Below are 20,119 nucleotides of genomic sequence, written 5' to 3'. Positions count from 1 at the left end.
TTTACCAGTGAAGCACAGGAGTGTGAGCTTGATATAGAAGGAAAAAGGTCCACTATAAAGCTGAACAGTCAAGTGAAAGGCAAACAGGGATGGAGGAGAAAGTCTATTAGCAGAACAAGGGGGAGCCTAGTGAGAACAAGATGAATTAGGATGTCTATTGTACCATCTAGGTGTGAAGTGTTTATCTCAGTGAAGAAGATGGTAACAAGAACAGGAACAGACAAGCCTTATTTTCTGTTTAGGCGTAGCAGTAACAATCAGCGCACCCACCTTGTGCGGTTACAAGCTTTAAGAAGGTTTCGAGGTGTTCCTTTTCAGAAGCAGTAGCTTGATGGAGCCACGCCAACATATCTCCCACGTACCTAACAACAACTGCATGTTAGCAAAGATATCTTTCAAAAACAAGCCTTCAAAATCTGAAGTGGGCTCTAATTACTGTACCTCAAGGGGTCATGGGAGTGCATTTCAATGGGTCTAGGTGTACCTCCTGGACCCCCTCTGGTAAGAGCATCAATGAACCCTCGAACAACTGTACTTCGTCTGGCTGTTCCAAACTCATCTAAGGTATACCTGGAAGAAACACATTACACAAGAGACAGTTGCTATTTTTTTTTCCCTAAAGGTTATATCAGACTATTCAAGTGATTTCTAAAATAAGCAGGACATCTAACGCTTCTCTAGATAATCTGTTAAGCAATACTGCTTTTAAATTTAAAACATCATGAGATAACCTTGGGATGTTGAAAAATCCAATCTAAAGGCATGTAATTTTTACTTTTCTTAAGAAAAAGTGCTGAAACGGGGGTGAAAAACAGTGGCAACAACAGAAAAGGACACAGCAGTACATTTAGTAAAGATAAAGAAAAAAAAATCAAGCTAAGGTAGGAATCTTTTTTTTTTAATTAAAGAGAGAAGAAAAAAAGGACATAAAAAAACAATGCAGTAAAAATGTATAAATAATACAGCTTTTCTAGAAAAAAATATGTACAGTACGAAATCACCAGTTAACAGGCTACACATTATCTTCCCAGAAACAATTGTCCATATCACTAAATTAAAGCATATAAAGTGAACATTCATACAGTGGAATTGGAGATAGTTCTGTTCAATGATCCAACAAAAGCTCAGTTATGTGGTTTTCCATCCTACACACTCGAACATACCTGCGGTTATATCCCTTAGTCCACCTTACTTTCCTCTCTTTTTTACAGTAATAATTAGACTTCTAGGGTTTTATTACTCTCACGGTTCTTATTACTTCTTTGAAGAGAATAAAATCAAATGTGACTAAGCAAAACAGAGTCAGTTAGAACAGAAGGGTGGGCATAGCATGTGATGCAAAAATAGAATACCAGGTGATCAAAAGTGGTTACCATTGTGCCTCTTGCTATTTTTAAATTGAGTTGTCTATATCATCAGGTATAATAGAATTGATCAAAACAATACGGAGCAAAACCAATAAAATCTACACTGAGGACCTTACAGGACTTCAAAAAAAAAAAAAAAAAAAAGGATGATAGTCAATCCATATTGGGCATCATAGTATATCTTATTGCCTTCAAAGTGATTGCCTATACCCTCAAACTTGATACTATCAAACAAAATAGAACATATAATAATCAGAACAAGATGGGGAGAGCAATACTGAGGTTCAAGTCAGGTTGATAGGACAACAAAAAATTTACTATAATATGTCCCGTTATTCTTTAATTTAGTTTTTCCTTAATTAAAAAATGAGAGAAAATAGATTAATTTAAAAATGGGGGGAGATTGAGATAAGACAGGACATTGTAATAGAACAATGCAGGGCAGAACCGAGCAATTCAAGCATCACTGTGTTTCACCGCCAGATAATCTAACATAATAGTAGTCATAAGGTAGGAATCTTAAACACTTTAGGTTTCAGTAACTTTGTGGTCAAAAACATGATGCTTGATGACTTTACATGAAGCCAAATACCTACTTCCCAATGAGAACTCTGAAAATCCAAAACTAAGATCTCTATGTTAAAACATTTTCCTTACAATAATACTATAACTTACCACCAAAAATTGTCACCAAAATTGCTACTTTTAAAGGCTTATTCTGACTCCAGCATTAAGACACATTTGATGATCCTTAAATTTACTATGTAAACATAGCAAACACTTTTTCTTTTGAACACATAGAGAGAACTAACCTATAATAACTGAAAACAGGAAAAATCATTCTATGCTAAAGGAATGGGTAGGGAAGCAAAGCTCTGACTGGGAACAGGACAATCTTGGATGTATTTATGAGGGTGGCCTGGAGTTGCCAAGAACTGCCCATCTCTGTCACTAGGCTCAGCTGTTTTCCATGTCACCATCATCCATTTATCACCATGCTCCAATAAAAAGCTCGATCTTTAAAGTACACATGGAAAAGAATTCGTTAGTTCAAGTCAGCAGATTCTATACTCCTTTTTAAATTCCTAGACATTATTCAACCAGACTAAATATTAATAATTATTTCATTAGCCAATATATAAACACAACTTACCAAACTTTCCCAAATATCTCCATAATTAATTTCCAAGTTTAACATATTGCTAACCTTATGAAAAATCCACATTTTGTTAAAGATGAGAAAGTTCGGAGATGGATTATTTCCAACGAATAAGAGCAGCATTTAAAAAAAGAGCAAATAACTAGACTTTCAGGGATCTGAACCTTTTTTGAGGACTGCACACGAATAACTACCTTGTGGATCTTTTTGCGTGTATTTGTTTTAGTTAAACGGAAATGGTTTTGAAGTCCTCCGTAGTGATATACTAGTACAGGAAAGAGAAGGTACACAGCACTGAGCAAAGCATCTCCAGGCTGCTTAACTGCCTTACATTTACCTTCTGCCTTATGGAAAACAAGATAGAACCAAAGCAAACTTATAATTTTAACTCATGCTCTTCATACACACACACACACACACACACACACACACACACTCAGTATGAACAAGACATTTTTAAATAACCATTTAACTCTGTGGAATACACTTATGGTCAGATGGTATCACAGTGAGACATTCCGGAGCTTTTAACTTTTAATATATAAAATTAATCCTCTTTCTCAAAACCCTACTGACCATAAATTTCTGTTGTTAGGACTCTTCACTGGAGCAGAGTTATATCAGAAACTACTAGTGAATCCACTTGTATTATAAATGGCATTGGGGGGAGTTTACTAAGCCAGTTAAACACTGGGATTTAATCTGTAAAATAATATGAAACATCAGTAAACATTAATGTTAATCTTCCTGAAGAACAAACATAGTTTAAGCAAAACATCATGAATCAGAAGAATCTTCAGTGGTATCTGTAACACATATCTTTTGCTGAGTCAGAGGAAAACTCCGATTTCCCAACAAAGGGCAAAATTTTAAAAATTAGCTTTATAAAGATGAAGATCCAAGTTTATAAACAATGCAAAAAATTATATAAATGATGAAAATTTAGCATTTTATGAATCAAAATATCATGAAATTACAAATATCATGAAATTACTTTCCAAAGGAAAGAAACCATCAATTTGTTTCATTTCTACTAATAATAAATTTTTTAAATTTTCTGTATTCAATTAAAATATCACAGTAATATACTATCTAAGAGACAAGAAGTTAGAGTACTATTCTCACAAGTTCAATAATTGATATTTTTCGGCACACTCACCTACACATACCAGATACATGGAACAGAAGCACACAACAGAACTTACTAAAGAACTTACAGCGCCATCTGGTGGTTAACATGAGGCATTAAGCTTTTCCTAAATGTAATGAAACTACCACTTAGAATATATGATTATTTAAGAAAAGGTAAATTTTCTTTATTTTCTTTTTTTTTTTAGCATTCATCATACAAAGACTACTTTCTGACTCAGCTTCCAAATAGCTCTAAAAATCTTTCAAGTTGTCATGTTCTGCGTTTCTTGGCATGTGCCTGTTGCCGATTTGCCTCTCCATTCTTTGTCATTCAAGTATTTCCCTTCTTTAGCATACAGTCCTTACATACACGTCAACTTAGCTGACAGCTTTTTGATCATCTTCTCTTTAAATATAATAAGATCTAAAATGTAGTGATATGCCAAGCACCATTCTTAAGCATCTTAGGCGAATGATCTAATTTAACCTTAATAGCACTTCGAGAGACAGGCACTATTATCCTCATTTTGCAATTAATGAAACTGAAGCCTAGAGAGGTTCAAGGGCCTGTTGAAGAAATCCGACTCAAAAGTCCTATCTCAAAAATTCAATATTTGCTTGCTTCTAAAGGTTGATCAAGAATCCTAATGAGGGGCTGGGGATTTAGCTCAGCGGCAATAAGCGCCTGCCTTGCAAGCACGTGGTCGTGAGTTCGATCCCTAGTACTGGTAAAAAAAAAAAAAAAAAGAATCATAATGATATATCATCTCACACCAGTTAAAAGGGCTATTATCAATAAAAAATGCTGGTGAGCATGTGGAAGAAAAGGAGCTCTCATGTATTCTTAGTAGGAATGTAAGTTAGTGGAATCATTATGTTGAACAGTATAAACGAGCCTCGAAAAACTAAATGTAAACCTACAGTGAAATCCAACTATCCCCCTCCTGATGTCTAAGCAAAGGAAATGAAGCTAACATAGCACCGCATGTCCATGTCTACAGAAGCACTATTCACAATGCTACGATGCAGAATCAGGATAAAGCGCCTATCAAGAGATGAAAAAGATGTTAATCACATACACAGAGGTGCGTCATTCAGTCATAAAGAATGAAATCTTGTCATATGCAGCAAAATGAATGGAAGTGGACATCAAGGTAAGTGAAATAAAGCAGACACAGAGACAAGCATCACATTTTCTTTCTCATGTGGAAAAAATAAAACTTAACCTGAAAACAGCAGGGTGACAATTCGGACCTGGGAGGGACACTGGCAGGAGAGGCAGAGGAGGGTATATGCCACATGCATAGATGGAATGGTCACAGCAAATCTCATTAATGTGTGCAATTAATATGCATTAATAAAAACAGACACAAACACCACAATATAGTAAAAATGTACTAGCAGAAGTAAACTGTCCTTTTTAGGTGCCCAAAATACACAAAGGCATTTATAAAGAAAAGACTAAAAAACAGTCATTTGAACAAACATTTCACAAACAATGTAATACTTGATTAAAATCAAACACCAAATGCTTTAAGTACTAAAAGACTTACAATCAACACCAAAATGTTAAAGTGAAAACCTTGGGAAAGAAATTTCAAAGTAGCTGATCAGCGGCCAACATCAGCTTCTCAGATGGACACGCACGACTAAATCCCAGCCTTTGCTGCTGACCCAATTTAGGTCCTGTCTTGATCTACATTTTGACCTGCTACCCTTCAACCTGCAACACGCTTTGTCCAGGAAAATACTCATTCAACTTTAGAAACTCCCTTTATACCTATATCCCTAAAAATATGTTCAACAATGTTCATCTCCTCCCCCTGAACTGAATACATGAGTCATACAGCACCTTGGACACAATCCCTACACCAGCAATTAATAAATTCTATGTAAATCCATTTGCTTAGAGAATCTGTTTGGTTCCATAAAATAATTCAGCAGTTTGGGGGCAGTTTTACTGATAGTGTCTCCAGCACTTAGAAAAGTTCTTGTTATATAGTAAATATTAATTAAGCAGCAGTTAGTGTCAATGTTAGCTATTTTATATAGTTGTCACATGATCTGTGTTCTGTAACTTTATTATAGACTATGTAATGTTTCAATTAAAAGGGGAAATCCTATAAACATAGTTTAAGAAGTCTCTGAGAGAGATGAACTGACTGGGTATACATGGCTATGGAAGAATCACCTGGTCCTTTCCTGAATTATCAACAATTTCTAATTTCCTTAAATCTACTCCAGGCATTTTTTTAAAAAGCATTTACTTTTTATTTTATAAGAATAAAATCACGATACTGAGTAATTTAAAAAATCAAGTTGAAATACATAGGATTCTTATCCTAAGTATTACAATGGAGTTCTTGGTTGGTATAACTTACAAGATCAAAGACAGGGACTCTTTCTTTTTTTGAATCCTACTGAAAAAGCCCTGATTCTAAATATCTTTTTTTCACCGCTGGGTCATTATATCTCACAGTTGCTGGTCAGGGATACATAGAAGTTTTAGTGAGATACAAGTCCACAGGAGTTACTGAGACACTACCTGGTCTCAATATAACTAGTTACAAGGCATCTTGGTCTTCCCCTCTATACTGTTTCCTATAGCACATAACATCCAATAAACAAATACTCCAGTGACACAAACACATGAGATCAAAATATCACTGCACATTCTAATTACCCAAACTATTATATTTGATTTCAATAATACTAAAAATAAATGTAGATTATCAAAGAAAAATTAGGATTTCTTACTTATATAAGACAGGTCTGTCTTGTAGGGCTTCCATTGCCTGAGTTAATACAGGAGATACATCACATGACTCTTGTGTCAGTGTTCTACATTCACCTAAAAATAATTAACAATATAGCATCTGTCAAGTTAAAATTAGATCTTTATTCATCCATAATACAGTAGAAGTCTAAATTCAGGAAAACTTCCCATGAAAAAAGTACTTACAAAAACGATATATAGCAAACAAAACCTAAATGCTACCAATCAAAGCAAAAACTTAAGCTTATGTAGTTATATGACTTTATGCAACCATGTATGTTACAGGTACACTCCAGATCTGTTATTTTGTTACAAGACTATAGTTCAAAATCAATCAATCAATAATTACCAGCTCATTTCCTCAAGAGTAATCTTTAAAGTTTGATATGTTTAAATAGATAACTGTTTTATAGTAATAAAATTACAAGTTCAAAAGTTTTACATATATATATAATATATAAATATAAATATATAATATAATATATAAATAATAAATATATAAATATTATTATATATTATATATATAATAAACATATAAATGATAATATAATATATAAAAATATATATATATAAATCATTTCTTGGTTTACATTTTTGCAGGACTGAGGATCAAAGCCTGAATTCTGCACATGATAAGGAAATGCTCTACAACCAAGCTATAAATTGGATTTTAAATTTTTTTAAAAATCTCTTCACCAATATTTTCCTAGTTTCATTATTCAGTTTTACCAATAAAATGCTTATAGGCAGTGACTATGTTCAAAGAACCTAGGACTTCTTCAGAAATCCCCAATCTTCTGAGAAATGTGCTGACTGAGAATAGCACAGCACATGTGGACCTCTGAAGCATCTTCACAAGACTCTGTCAGGTGGCGGGAGAGTGAAATAAAATCAGCACAACATCCTTGGCTTTGAGAAAGTATACTCTAACGCAGATACAGCAAATACTCTGTGAAGCGTTACCAAGTAATAAGAGTAGCATACCACCAGATACTAAATAATGCTTCCAGTGGTTAATATTCAGAGATGAGAATTTGCTGCGATTTACTTAGTCACAGAAAGCTGAGAGAGGACCTTCAACTTGGAAGCTTAAGGTAAGAGTTGGGCAGAAAAAGTGTCAGACGGGAGGAAATGGTAAACAATAGAAAGGTAAAGACAAATAGTAAATAACCTAATCCAGCTGGGCAAGTCACTCAGTCTAGTAGAATTACAGGTATATATTATACCTGTATCAAGAATATGTATACTCATTAACTGGATTTAATTCCAACACCTCCCAACAATCAGTTTGCAGCACCTAGTAAAATACCACATGTTCCTGTTCCACTATTGCACTCTTGTTCTTTCTGACTCTCTTCTCTGGTGTAGCAGGATACTGTGTTAACAGTTCACTGAAACATTTTAAAACAAAAACTAATATGGAACTTGTGATAAGCAAACTAATGACACTCCAAAGGTACCCACATTCTAATCCTTGGAACTGGGAAACGCATTACCTTCTCTGGCAAAAGGGACTCTGCAGGGACAGATCTTAAGGGGCAGATTTTCAGAATGCTCAAGTGCCCAAGATAATCACACGGGCTTAAAATGGAAGATGCTGGCAGACGTATGTATGAGAGACAGGATAAGAGCCAGGAGGAACAGAAACTCCAAGTAAGAGATGGTCTTGATCTGCCATAACTGGCTTTGAAGATAGAGAAAGAGGTCATAAATGAAACAAGGAAGCTTTTAGAAACTGGGAAAAAGTTACAATGACAGCCAGCAAAGAAATGAGACCTCAACCCTACAAACGCAAGGAAGTGGGCTGTGTCAACACACTGAATAACTGCGGAGGTGGACTCATAGAACCCTACACCCCTGAAGGTAGCCCTGCCAACACTGATTTTAGCACAGTGACAACTATGTCTGATGTGTCACCTACAGAAATTTAAGATAATAAATTTGAGTTGTCATAATCTACCAGTTTATGGCAATTTCTGACAGCAAAAAAAAGAGACAACTTACCACTTACAATTTTGAGATACATAGTCAGCTTAAAATAATGAGATACATAGTCGACTTTAAGATAATCTAGGACAGAAACAGTCATTTCTTATCCTCATCCTACATCAAATATACTATGTGACTTATAATAAATGCTCATGATACAACTGTAAAAAATACTCTAATGTAGTTTGCTTTTCTTTTTATTACTATCATCAAAATAAACAAAGGCCAAGAGAAAGTTTAAAAATCAAAGATTTATTTTCACAAAGCTAGATAAAAGGAAAAAAAATCACTTACTTTGAGCCCATCGGTAAAGCCTTTCATAAGCTGTTTCTTGAAGTAAAGCCATCTGTTCCATAATTTCTAAACTAAAAAAAATTAAAAATTTATTATAATTTAAACTTCTAGTCAATAGCAATATCTAAGTGCTTAACTATTTTTACTTAATTACACAATGATTTGGCTATACTATTATATTTTATCATATTATGATTTTCCAATTTTTTTGATAATTAAATGTCAAATTTTATCATTTGCTTATCAACTCCTATTTTAGTGTAAACATGCCACATTTCCCTCTTCCTAAGAAACTAAGAACAAACTTCTATTTTGCAAAATGTCATATAGTTTCAAAACAAATCTAGACCATCTGCCCAGTCATGGAGGTGTTCGCCGGTCATCCCGACACTCGGAGGCCAACGCAGGATTTGTGCAAGCTCAAGCACAGCCTGGGCTGCACTGTGAGTTCAAGGCCAGTCTGAACGACATAGCGAGATTCTGTCTCAAAAAAAAACAAAAAAAACCCCTACAATATCTAAAAATTTTGGATATAACAACACAATTAGCTCAATAAAAAGTTACTCACCCTGCTGTTTGTTGGTTTGTACGCAAGAGCACTTTGACATCATTATGAATCTGTTTTACTCTTCCCAAGGCCTTGAAAAAATCCTTTAAAATTAAGAATGTGACTTAAAATGTCTATGCTTTCAGGCAAAATTACAGTATTCTTGACTAAAGATCATTTCAAAGAGAGAACAAAATTGCACCTCTATTCTAGTAGTCTTCCTGTACTGATCTCAACTTTCTTCAGATTTTTATAGAAGGAACAACAGGTATTCATATTTCAAGCATATATTAATTCAGTGCCCTTTATGTGCCGAATAATGTGCTAACTGCCAAGAACAGGACATTTATAAACATATAAATCTCTGTCTCCAGAAGGATATTCCCTAGGAAAGGAGAAGTACAAATATAAAGAGTAAAGAAACACTCACTATGTATTATGTATCTTAAGATATCAGCATGGTATTCTTACTCTGAAGATATTTTATATGTACTCTATAACTGCTTTTGTCTATCATTCAAGAGCAGAAAGCAAAGTGAGAGGTATAAAAAATGTTCATTAAGTATACAGGAGTTAACTGATACTGAACTGATAACTGGTTTATTGTTTTTCTTTACAGAAATGTGTTAGGACGGCCTGGGGTATAGCTCAATGGCACAAAGACTCTGCCTAGCAAACACAAGGTCCTGAGTTTGATTCCCAGTACAAAAAAAGAAAAAAATGTGTTGGGGAGTTTTAGTTTCATATACCACCACCAAGAGATATTCAAGGAAACCCCACCCCAACTCAAGAACCCCACTTGTCCCCTGAAGCCAGAATGATGACAATGGATATACATCTCCTTCCCAAATAGGAGCCCGTCCCTTCTGAGACAACTACATGGTTTCAAGGGAAAAGCAGTAAGAAAGGGAATCAGAAAAGGCAAGAAAAAGGGAGGAAGAGTAAGAAGGCAGGGAGGAAAAAAAAGAAGGAAGGAGGCAGAAAAACTTCTTTGTTTAGCACTTAAAAAGATTTCATAATACTATCAGTTTGCAAAGAAAACCATAACTTAAGAATTTAGATGAACAAATAATTTCCAATTTCAGAAAAGACAGAAAGTTATTTTTAAAAAAAATCACATAAGCAGTGTAATACCACTGTAATGAAAACAGAAAATGTGACATTCCCACACTGCAAGGTATGAGGAAGCAGACACATGTGTGCCATGTTTGTGTTGAGAAGGGGGAAGAGGAGGCAAGAGGCTTAATCATTGTATTTCATGATAGGAAATCAGCAGAAAGTAGCTAAATAGTCACAACACATTCTTCTTAATTATAGATCTAGAGCACAGAATTTATAGAAGAAGCAATTAACAGACAGAAAACGTAGTCATAGGTGGGGAAAAATAGTAGAAGTGATATAAATTTTCCTAATAAGGTTATTCTGATTTCAAAAAATACAAGGGCAACTTTGAAAACAATTTATAAGTTAAATATGCATGCTAATTTCTAAACTTAAAAGTATTTCCAGAGGAAACTTTTTTCAGATAGAAAAATACAGATTTAAAGTAACATGTTTTCTATAATGTCTCTAACTGATACACTTCAAGTGATTCTAATGAAAAGGTTACCTCAGTGACAGGTCCTTCTCTGGTACCTCGGAGAAGATTCATTTCATCAGAAGTCAGCTGGAATTTGGATAAGAAGGCGTCTGCAACTTGTGCTCTTATTTCTAATCTTTGACTATCATGAAAAAAGCAATACAAATCAAATGTTATAAACTTGTAAAGCTATAAAACAGATTATATCTCTGACATAACTTTTGAAAATAAAAGTGTGAAAGACTCTCAACATCTTTGAAAACCTCATTGTTCTGTCTTAAATGTTGGAAACTCATCAGTCTTGTACGTAATAAAATTGCCACAGGCTCATCAGACATGTACATGAGCAAACTAGTGGATTTAGATCTACTTTAGATTCATGCACACAGTAAAGAAGTAGATTACTAGGGGGTGGGGGTTTAGCTCAGCGGCATAAGCGCCTGCCTTGCAAGCAGGCAGTCGTGAGTTCGATCTCCGGTACCGATAAAAAGGAAAAAGATCAAAGAAAAAAAGAAGTAGATTATTATGCAAAAGAAGAAATGAGTTCATATTACATTGCAGATTTTCAGTCACTTAGAAATACTTGAATAATTTAACTTATACTTTAAAACATTACTTTCTAGGAGAGAAATATGCCTGTTTTTTGATCAATTTCTTCACAGTCACTAGCATATTCTAGACTTTTGAAATTTTCACATGAAATCCATACAAATTTCAGATCTATTTGTTTTTGAGTTTAGCTACAATCAACAATTCCTTTACTAATCCTTCAAAAATGGACAAAGCCCCTTCTCTTTGATCTTCCCCATATCTTCTCCTTGATAATAAAAACACTCTTTCAAATTATATCACCTGAATGCAATCTAAATAGACTATTTGACAACTAGGAAAAGGCATACTTTATTTTGGATAAAATCTATGGACACGACAATTAAGGCATAATTACCATCTGAAGGCCAGTTATGACCATGAAATGCAGACACAGACTCATCATTCTTGGTTTCTGCATCTTAGATTTGAAGATGTACAAATGAAATTATAAAAGCATTTCACCACTAGTGTTCAAAGAGCAATAGCATTCCATATTCCAACAATATTCAAATGAGAATTAATAGAGTAAACATTGGCACCATTTGTAGAGACAGCACAATATACTTGTCCTCTTTGTTTTATTTGTACCATTGGGTTAGAAGGTTTTAAATTCACAAAACCACCTACTCCTACTGAACAACACAGAAATTTACAAAGAAAAAGTCATTAGATATTTATCTCAAATGAGGAAGTAAATCATCTAAAAATACACAGTTAAAGGGCACAGTTTTCTAAAAATGTAATTTATTTTTATTTTAAAATTTTTATTAGCACGTTTGCTGTACATAATGTTTCCATTCCTTGTGTGGAGTTGGTACACGTACATAGCACATCTTCACTTCTTTTTTCATCCCCTTTTTCTTCCCGTTCCAACTCCTCTTTATCCTCTTTCCATCTAAGAAAGACCTATCATCTGACTTCCTATTAACTATCTTGTATTTTGACCTTTACCTACAATTTGGGTTTCCCACGTAAGAGAAACTATGTGTGATATTTCAGCTTTTATGTCTGATTCATTTCACTTAACGTATTATTTTTACCTAAAGTCATTGTTAAGATATTAAAGGGTTTGTTTTATAGTATTAAAGTTCCAAAAATTATCACACAGGATTTAATTATAAAGCTTCATAAGATTCCTTGAGCCTATACAAATTAATCATTTGAAAACTACAATTTCTTTGGTGCTTTCTAAAATAAATCTTTAGAATCAATTATTAGGGACAAAGAAAAATCAGATTCTTTAGTTCATAGTTTCATTTTGTTCTAACTAAAACTAGTGTTAGCATCTTGGGCAAATTCATCTTAATTGGTTCCAAGTGATACAGCTGACTGATCTAAAGATCAATTCAAGAAATAAGGAATGAACCACACACTTGAAATCTGCAAGAAACAGCCCCAAAATACTTCAGTGATGGTCATACGGCTAAAACAAGGATCTGCTTTCTCAAGACAGCAATTTCTAAGTAGCAACAAAATAAATTGTAACATATCTTAAAAACCATATTCCTGCTTAGTTTTACCCATATAGACTTTTGTCAAATAAATGAGACAGAAAGTTACTGCCAGATGGTTCTCTGGTGTGCTTGGTAGGATTTGGGCATTGAAATAGTATTACTCAGAAAAGTCTCAAAGGAGGATAGTGTGACAAAGGGAAATATGATACTGACCTGGCTCTCACACCACCAATGCAAATATTTACAAATTACATGAAATAATTAACATAAGTCATTTTATATAAATGTTTATAACTTCTAGAGTACTTGAGATAGATTCATGCAATCACTTTATGATATCAATAAGTTACAAGATCTATATAAATAGAACAAAGACATACACTGTAGAAAATGAAGCAGATAAAAATATGAAGTAGATATATGTCAGTAAATATGGCTTTATAAGACATTTTATAGATACAAAATTCAAGTTGCCGAAAAATATATATGGGAATTCCAATTCTTTTGTTTGTTTGTTTTTGTTCTTTGAGACAGGATATCACTATGTAAAAGGTGAAGGATTTATGTGATCTGAAGAGAAATCATTGTATCAGGATATCACTATGTAGTACAGGATGGGCTTCAACTCATTACGCAGTTGAGCTTGGCCAAGAACTTCCCGTGATCCTGTAATCTCTCCTGAGTGCTGAGATTATAGGCACTCGCCACCATGCCCAGCTGGATTAATGTTTTTAAAGTAACTATATACACACATAAATTTGCCACATAAGTAACATATTACCTAATAATTTAATGACTTAAATTTCATTTTTTAATTCCATCAAATAATTCCAGAACATGATTTAGAAATTCTTTGGTTCTTTTTTTTTCCTTGAAAAAACATCTTCGCCATATACTAATCTACCTTCCATGAAATGATTTCAAAATACTAACAAAATATGGACATATGATACAAAGCAAAATTTTAAAAATATAAAGAAACATAAGTGGAAAAACAGTAGAAAAATGTCAATTTGCCAACTATGTATAAATTAGTATAATCTGTTTAGAAACAAGTTAGACAAATATACGTTGGGATACTTTTAAAAGTTTATAATACTGATTAATTAATTAATTCTAGTTTTTTATCCTAAGCAAATAATGTGAACTTTGTGTAATGATTTTTAAACATTTATTGAACCACTATTTTTAGAAATAGAAAAAATATGAATATTCACTAATATAGAATGGTTAAACATATGTGGGTTCATTCAAGATAAAACAGAATCTTAACATTAGAGACATATTTTAAAATAAAAATCAAGAAAATACACATACAATATTAAGTGATAAAGCTAAAACAAGCGCTTTATACCTGATTTTAACTTTCTTTAAATTTCATGCAATAGACATATTTTGTAAAAAAAAAAAGGAAGAAGTACTCTTATGCACTCAAGAAATTCCATTTAACTAATTATTCAAAAGATAGGAAAGTGAAATGATTCTGTTTTGACAGTATTTTTAAGTACCTGGCTGTCAATTATAACCCCTAAGTAATAGTGTTTCTACAAGATTCCTCTTGATTTTAAAATAGAAAGGAAGAAGAAAGGAGAGATGATGACTTCCAAACCTTCTCCTAACCTTTTATTAGATATTAAAAGAAAATACATCACATACTTCTGCAATATTTTCTTACATGTACATTCGTGCTAAATGATTTCATATTCATTACCAATTTCAAAACCTAATTTAAATTAACTTACAACACAATTAAATTAAAACTACTAAAATCTAACACAGCATGAAATACAGAGGATAAGAAAGGAAGTCTAGTTAAGAATGCTCTTGCAATGAAGACGCATAAAATAGTTCTAAATTTCAGTTAACAAAACAGATGCAGAAAGAAGATGCACCACAGTTTTCTTTGAGTAATAAAATTAGTAAGATTACATTTTTTCATGTATGTCAGACAGTGTGCCCCTCATGTTAATAATTTAATCATGACAATAACCCTATGATGTAGATGCTATTCTCTTTTTCTGATGTAGAAGCTTAGGCAAAGAGGGGTAAAGAAATAATCTGTATAAAATTTAAATACTAATAAGCAAGAAATTCAGATCAGAACTTGTATTTGTATTCTAATGAAATAATTTTTATTATTCTAATTATTCTAATCGAACAATTTCTATTTTATTATTCTAATAGAATAATAATTCCAAAGAATAATATTCTTCAAATGCTATATCCTTCCATTTTACCATAATGAACCTCAACAAATAAGTAAGCATTCTCCAGAGGCTATTCCTCAGAGTCTCAAGAGAAACCTGGCTGGTAGGCATTTATCAACACTAAACATATAACAGCAATGTCAATACTATTAAAATATAGAGAGAGATGCTCACAGCCTCTCCTGACCACCAACGGCACTTATCTGTTGGCTATCAGTGACACATGAAATGGGCATATTAAATTGAGGTCTTAGGAAGACAACTCTATATTGAGCTTATTCAAGCATCAGCTGTCATAAGTACTGACCTTCTTCTAAGCTGAAAACACATTTGTGGCATTTACACATTTGCCTGAATAAGGATACCAAGTGTTAGAATACCTAGTCTAGATGTCCCTCCAAAGCCTCATGTGCTCATAAGTGGGACTTTTGGAATAGTTGGATCATGCAGCTGTGACCCTGGAAGGCCCACCTTAGGTGTGGGTAGGACCACCCAAACTGCTGTAGCCCAGTGGGATACAAGGAAAACGCAGGCTTGCTGCTTCTGCTGCTTCCTGCCTACCTTGCCACGGACTATTTCTCCTGAGATGCCCCTCTGCCATGCTGTCTGCTCTGGTGCTGGCTGACAAATGGACTGAAACTTCTACAAACTCTGAATTGAAATAAACCTCTTCTCCTTTAATTTTAAGTGTTTGGTATTTTGAGAAATAAGAAAAGTGATCAAGGCAGCATGTTACTCAAATAAAGTCACTGCATTTCTATTTCTAAAAGTAACTGCTCATTTGTGAAGATTCCTGGTAAAAAAGAAAATACTTAAAAGTAAAAACCAACCCTTTGCTTGCCCAAGAACTCGTTTCATAACTTTGCTAAGTAATTTTCCTAACATACACTCACACAAGTGTTCACTTGGCATGTAGTGTCTAGAGCTCTTCGGATGCCACAAAGTCAACAAATTCTCATTTTCCAAAAGCATCCCAGATCAAACACATCCACAAGCCTACTAAAATAAAACTGTAAACAAACTTACTTAGTTTTGAGAAAATACAAACGAAAGTACTGTATTCTAATACTGGCCTCTAAAAACATTAATCAGTCTGACATATTTTAGCTGGTCTGAACGTTCATTTCTCTATTTTCATTTCACATTCCTTTTCTGACATAAGACTAGTTGCTTTGCACATTATTCACTCAAAAATTATTCACTGACTTGCAGGAAGCTAAGGCAGGAGAATCATTCAAGCTCAGGATTTAAGGCCAACCCGAGCAACACAGTAAGATCTCATCTCAAAAAACAGAAACAAACAAAATTATTTTTATTAAATCTACAGTGCACCAGGGCTGGAAATAGAAAAGAAAGTGAGAATTTATTATTGTTCCCAAGGACTCAGTTTAAGGGGAAAAGAGACAAAACAATCAAATCAATGATTAACTACAAACAACTGTAATATATATTAAAATAAACACAGCAATAGAAAGATTAAATTCAGAACTGAAAAAGTATAAATACAGCTTATATATAGGTTTGCTGATCTATTATCCCAAGTTGTAGTCACATTTTCCCAATTAAATCAATTCTCCTTTGTCAACAAACATTAAATTAAAAGAAAAACTTATGTTTTGCATCTCTAACTGGGAGTTTATTTTTCTATGAGACTTTTCTTTCAAAAGAGCTGTTGTAATATGAAAATTCTAATTTTATGCTAACAACAGGCTTATTTCTGTGACAGAAATCCAACAACAGCCTTTCCTTGATGATCCAAGCTCTGGAGTGGCTATCAGCATTTCACCCAGCCAAGTCTACAGCTTCTCCCACCACTGAGAGGTAAGAACCTTGGGGTGAAGGATCGGCTTGTACACTGACTGGTGATTCCACACACAAACTAACCCACGGGAAAATAACAATGGTAGAATGTATCAGTGTCATGATCCTAGTTGTGCCAGCATACTGTAATTCTGCAAGAGACAGACATCAGGGGAGAAGTGTGTAAGGGCTAAAGAGGATTTTTTGTGTTATTTCCTACAATCATCTGTGAATCTATAACAATTTTAAAGTGAAAAGTTTAATTTATAATAAATTAAAATGTTTTTTCAAAGCTTAACGGTTAGGAAACAGGAAAATAAAGTGGATGAAGTTCCACCTTTGGGGAAAGGGTCATTCCAAGAAAGATAAAACAGTATGAATAATGTTTTGGCTAGAGCTAAAGTTTTCAAATTATAATCTGCAGGCCATAAATATTAAGGGCAAGTCCGAAGTCTAAATCAAGATCTACTGAGTTACTAATTAAAAAATAGCTGTTTATTTTTATACAATCAAATTTTCTAAGGACAGAAACAAAATGCGCTATTCTGTCAACTCCTCTGTGGCTCTGTGTGCCCTGGGATAAGGCACAGTGAGCATGAACAGTAACACTGTGAGCAGAGAGCAGAAAGCAAAACTGGGGTCAAGTCAGATGACTCCAGTGGCGCCTGCAAGCAGACTATCTGCAGTGATAGAAACAGTCAGCATGATGAAAGAAAACTTAGGGTCAGACCATCTAATTTCAAATCTTATCTTGACAGCTTTCAACTGGGAAGAAAACACTGAATTACTCTTCACTGCTGTTTATAGAAATTATCTTTGATCTTTTTTAAAGTCATTCGTGGAGTCCTAATATATTAAATAAGTACAAATGAAGTTGTTCTAACTAAAATTATACTGAGATTCTGGCTCTCAAAGTCCCAATCTCGCAAAGGAACCCTAAGATTCAATGGACCGTCATTTGAAATCCACAAGTCTAACATAAAGTAGACATTCCAATATCTAACAGTATTATTCACATGTGTAAAAAAAAAAATGTGGTTGATTTGTTTTGTAGAATTTGCTGAAGTATTTGGAGAATCATGTTAGCTAAAATATTTCATTTTTCTCATTTTAGTGAGTATTACTGTATTTATCAGCTTTCCATTGCTGAGACAAAAATATCTGACACTGCAGCTTAAAGGAGTAGAGGTTTATTTTGGGTCAAAATATCTAAGGTTTCAGCCCACGGTGGCCTGGCTCCACAGTGAAATCCTGGCATAGCAGAGGGAAACTGCTCTGTCACAGGATCAGTGACGCAGGCAAAGAGCCTGACAGGGAGGTGCTAGAGACACCCCCCAAGGTCACACCCCCAAGACCCACCCTGGTACAACCAGAAACTGCTTTGCTCCTCTCTCGGCATCTCTCAAGTCAATCAAGCTGACAATCAAGACGAACCACCACAAGTATTTTACTTCAGAAAAGCACATTATGTTGGTTACTATCTTAACTGCAAGGAATCATTTCAAGTAATATGAGTCCTCTGCAGCCCTGAGACTCACTCTTTTGTGGAAGTAACTTCATACTTCTGTACTATGCAATTTCCTATTACTCGTATTTTACTCCAAGGAGAATTATTAAGAAGAATTAAGGGCTTAATATGATACAATGTTAAGAGTAACTATTACTACATACATGTACTAATAAACTAAAATAAGGAAAAGACTAACGGGTATGAAACTACAGAGGAGTGCCACATGCTGACCACTCTATGGCTGGTGGTAGCATTTTTCAATCTTTTGACCATGATTGACATTAAGAATATTTTAAACCATTACCAGAAACTGAAACAAAAGTTTGATAAAATATGTTTATCTAAACTAGTTCCTATTTTACTTTACCCTATTTCATTTAGGGTTCTTATCGTCACTTAAGTAACTTCACAACTCATTGGTCTTCATCTTCAATTTGAAAAACACTAGCTTGATCACGATTGACAAACTTTTTCTGAAAAATCCTAAACAATAAATATATAAGGTTTTGTAACTTACACTGTCTCTGCTGTAATTACTCAACTCCACTATAGCAAAGTGAAAGCAGCTACAGACAATACATAAATACACAAGCATCATGTGTTCCAATAAAACTTTATTTACAAAAGTAGGTGAAAGTTGCATTTTGCTTGTCATCCCAGTTTGACAACTTCTGATTTACATACAGTACCACAGAGCTACTCCATAATGAGCAAGTAAGATATGAGTACAGTATCTCCACATTACTGACAAAATTCCTACAACAAAGATTTAAAGAACATCCCTATTACTGATCTGAACACAGGTATACTACATCACAGCACATCATGTCAACTTGAGAACTGAGATTTTAAGTTTAACTAAGCAACTCAGCAGGAGGCCAGGGTCCTCACTTTGTAAACATCCTGAGATTGTGGAAGAGGCATGGTATGAATGGATAGACTGCACACAATGTAAGGGAGGAAAAGAGGCTTGTTTTCCCCTTTTTGGCTCTTACTGCTTTGGCTGTCTTCTGCCACCTTGAAGTGTTGCCTCTTTGCCATGCCATCCTGCTTTGGAGCCAACTGATTATGGACTGCAACATCCACAAACTGTGAACTAAATAAACCTTTCCTTCCTTAATTTTAGGTGTTGGGTATCATCTCAGCAACAAGAGTAATTAAGACACACAGTATATCCTTATTACTGACAAAACACCTAGAATACTCAAAGATTTAAAGCTCATCCCCATTACTGAGCTGAACACAAGTATACTACATCACAGCATATTTTTCCCTCTCTATTCCAGAAATAGGAGATGTGTGGCTTTTTTTTTGCTTTGTTAATGTCCTTTAGTAATATTCAATAAAACATATGACAATAATCTATACTACACTTAACTTCATTCACTCATCCTTTCAATTAAAAGTTTACTTATTTTGTAAACTATAAGGAAAACTTACACAGTTAATTCTTTCTTATTTTAGAAGGGATAAATAATGATAAAAAAGGTAACTGTGAAGAAAATTATTAAAAATCTGAAAACAGTTACATTTTAAAAAGCAGTAATTTCTTAACTGCACAGTAAATACTGGCACATAATCTCTATTCTAAAAAGGAACTGAACTCTCAAACTCAGTATTGAATTTAAATTGCTATTTTTATGTTTAAATTACTATTGGATAATAATTTACAATCTTATCTCTTGTACAAATTTTGAATCATGTCTGATTATTTT

The 20,119-nt window shown here is 33.9% G+C and overlaps 1 protein-coding gene across 1 annotated transcript in view; it reads right to left on the bottom strand.

The window, feature by feature from the left end:
• The window catches only part of Cog6 (component of oligomeric golgi complex 6), a 69,170-nt gene that overhangs the window by 38,620 nt on the left and 10,431 nt on the right, over positions 1-20,119 (bottom strand). Inside the window, exons 5-10 of the mRNA XM_003477438.5 lie at positions 10,873-10,984; positions 9,285-9,367; positions 8,717-8,787; positions 6,415-6,508; positions 442-570; positions 271-362 (exon numbers count right to left, since the gene is read on the bottom strand). Of these exons, the coding sequence (XP_003477486.2) occupies positions 271-362; positions 442-570; positions 6,415-6,508; positions 8,717-8,787; positions 9,285-9,367; positions 10,873-10,984 (581 nt within the window). The remainder of the gene's footprint in view (positions 1-270; positions 363-441; positions 571-6,414; positions 6,509-8,716; positions 8,788-9,284; positions 9,368-10,872; positions 10,985-20,119) is intronic.

This window comes from Cavia porcellus, unplaced genomic scaffold, assembly GCF_034190915.1.
Source record: "Cavia porcellus strain 051 isolate PalLab524CR breed Dunkin Hartley unplaced genomic scaffold, mCavPor4.1 scaffold_21, whole genome shotgun sequence".
Classification (NCBI taxonomy): domain Eukaryota; kingdom Metazoa; phylum Chordata; class Mammalia; order Rodentia; family Caviidae; genus Cavia; species Cavia porcellus.
This window is presented reverse-complemented; position numbering and strand designations above follow the sequence as displayed.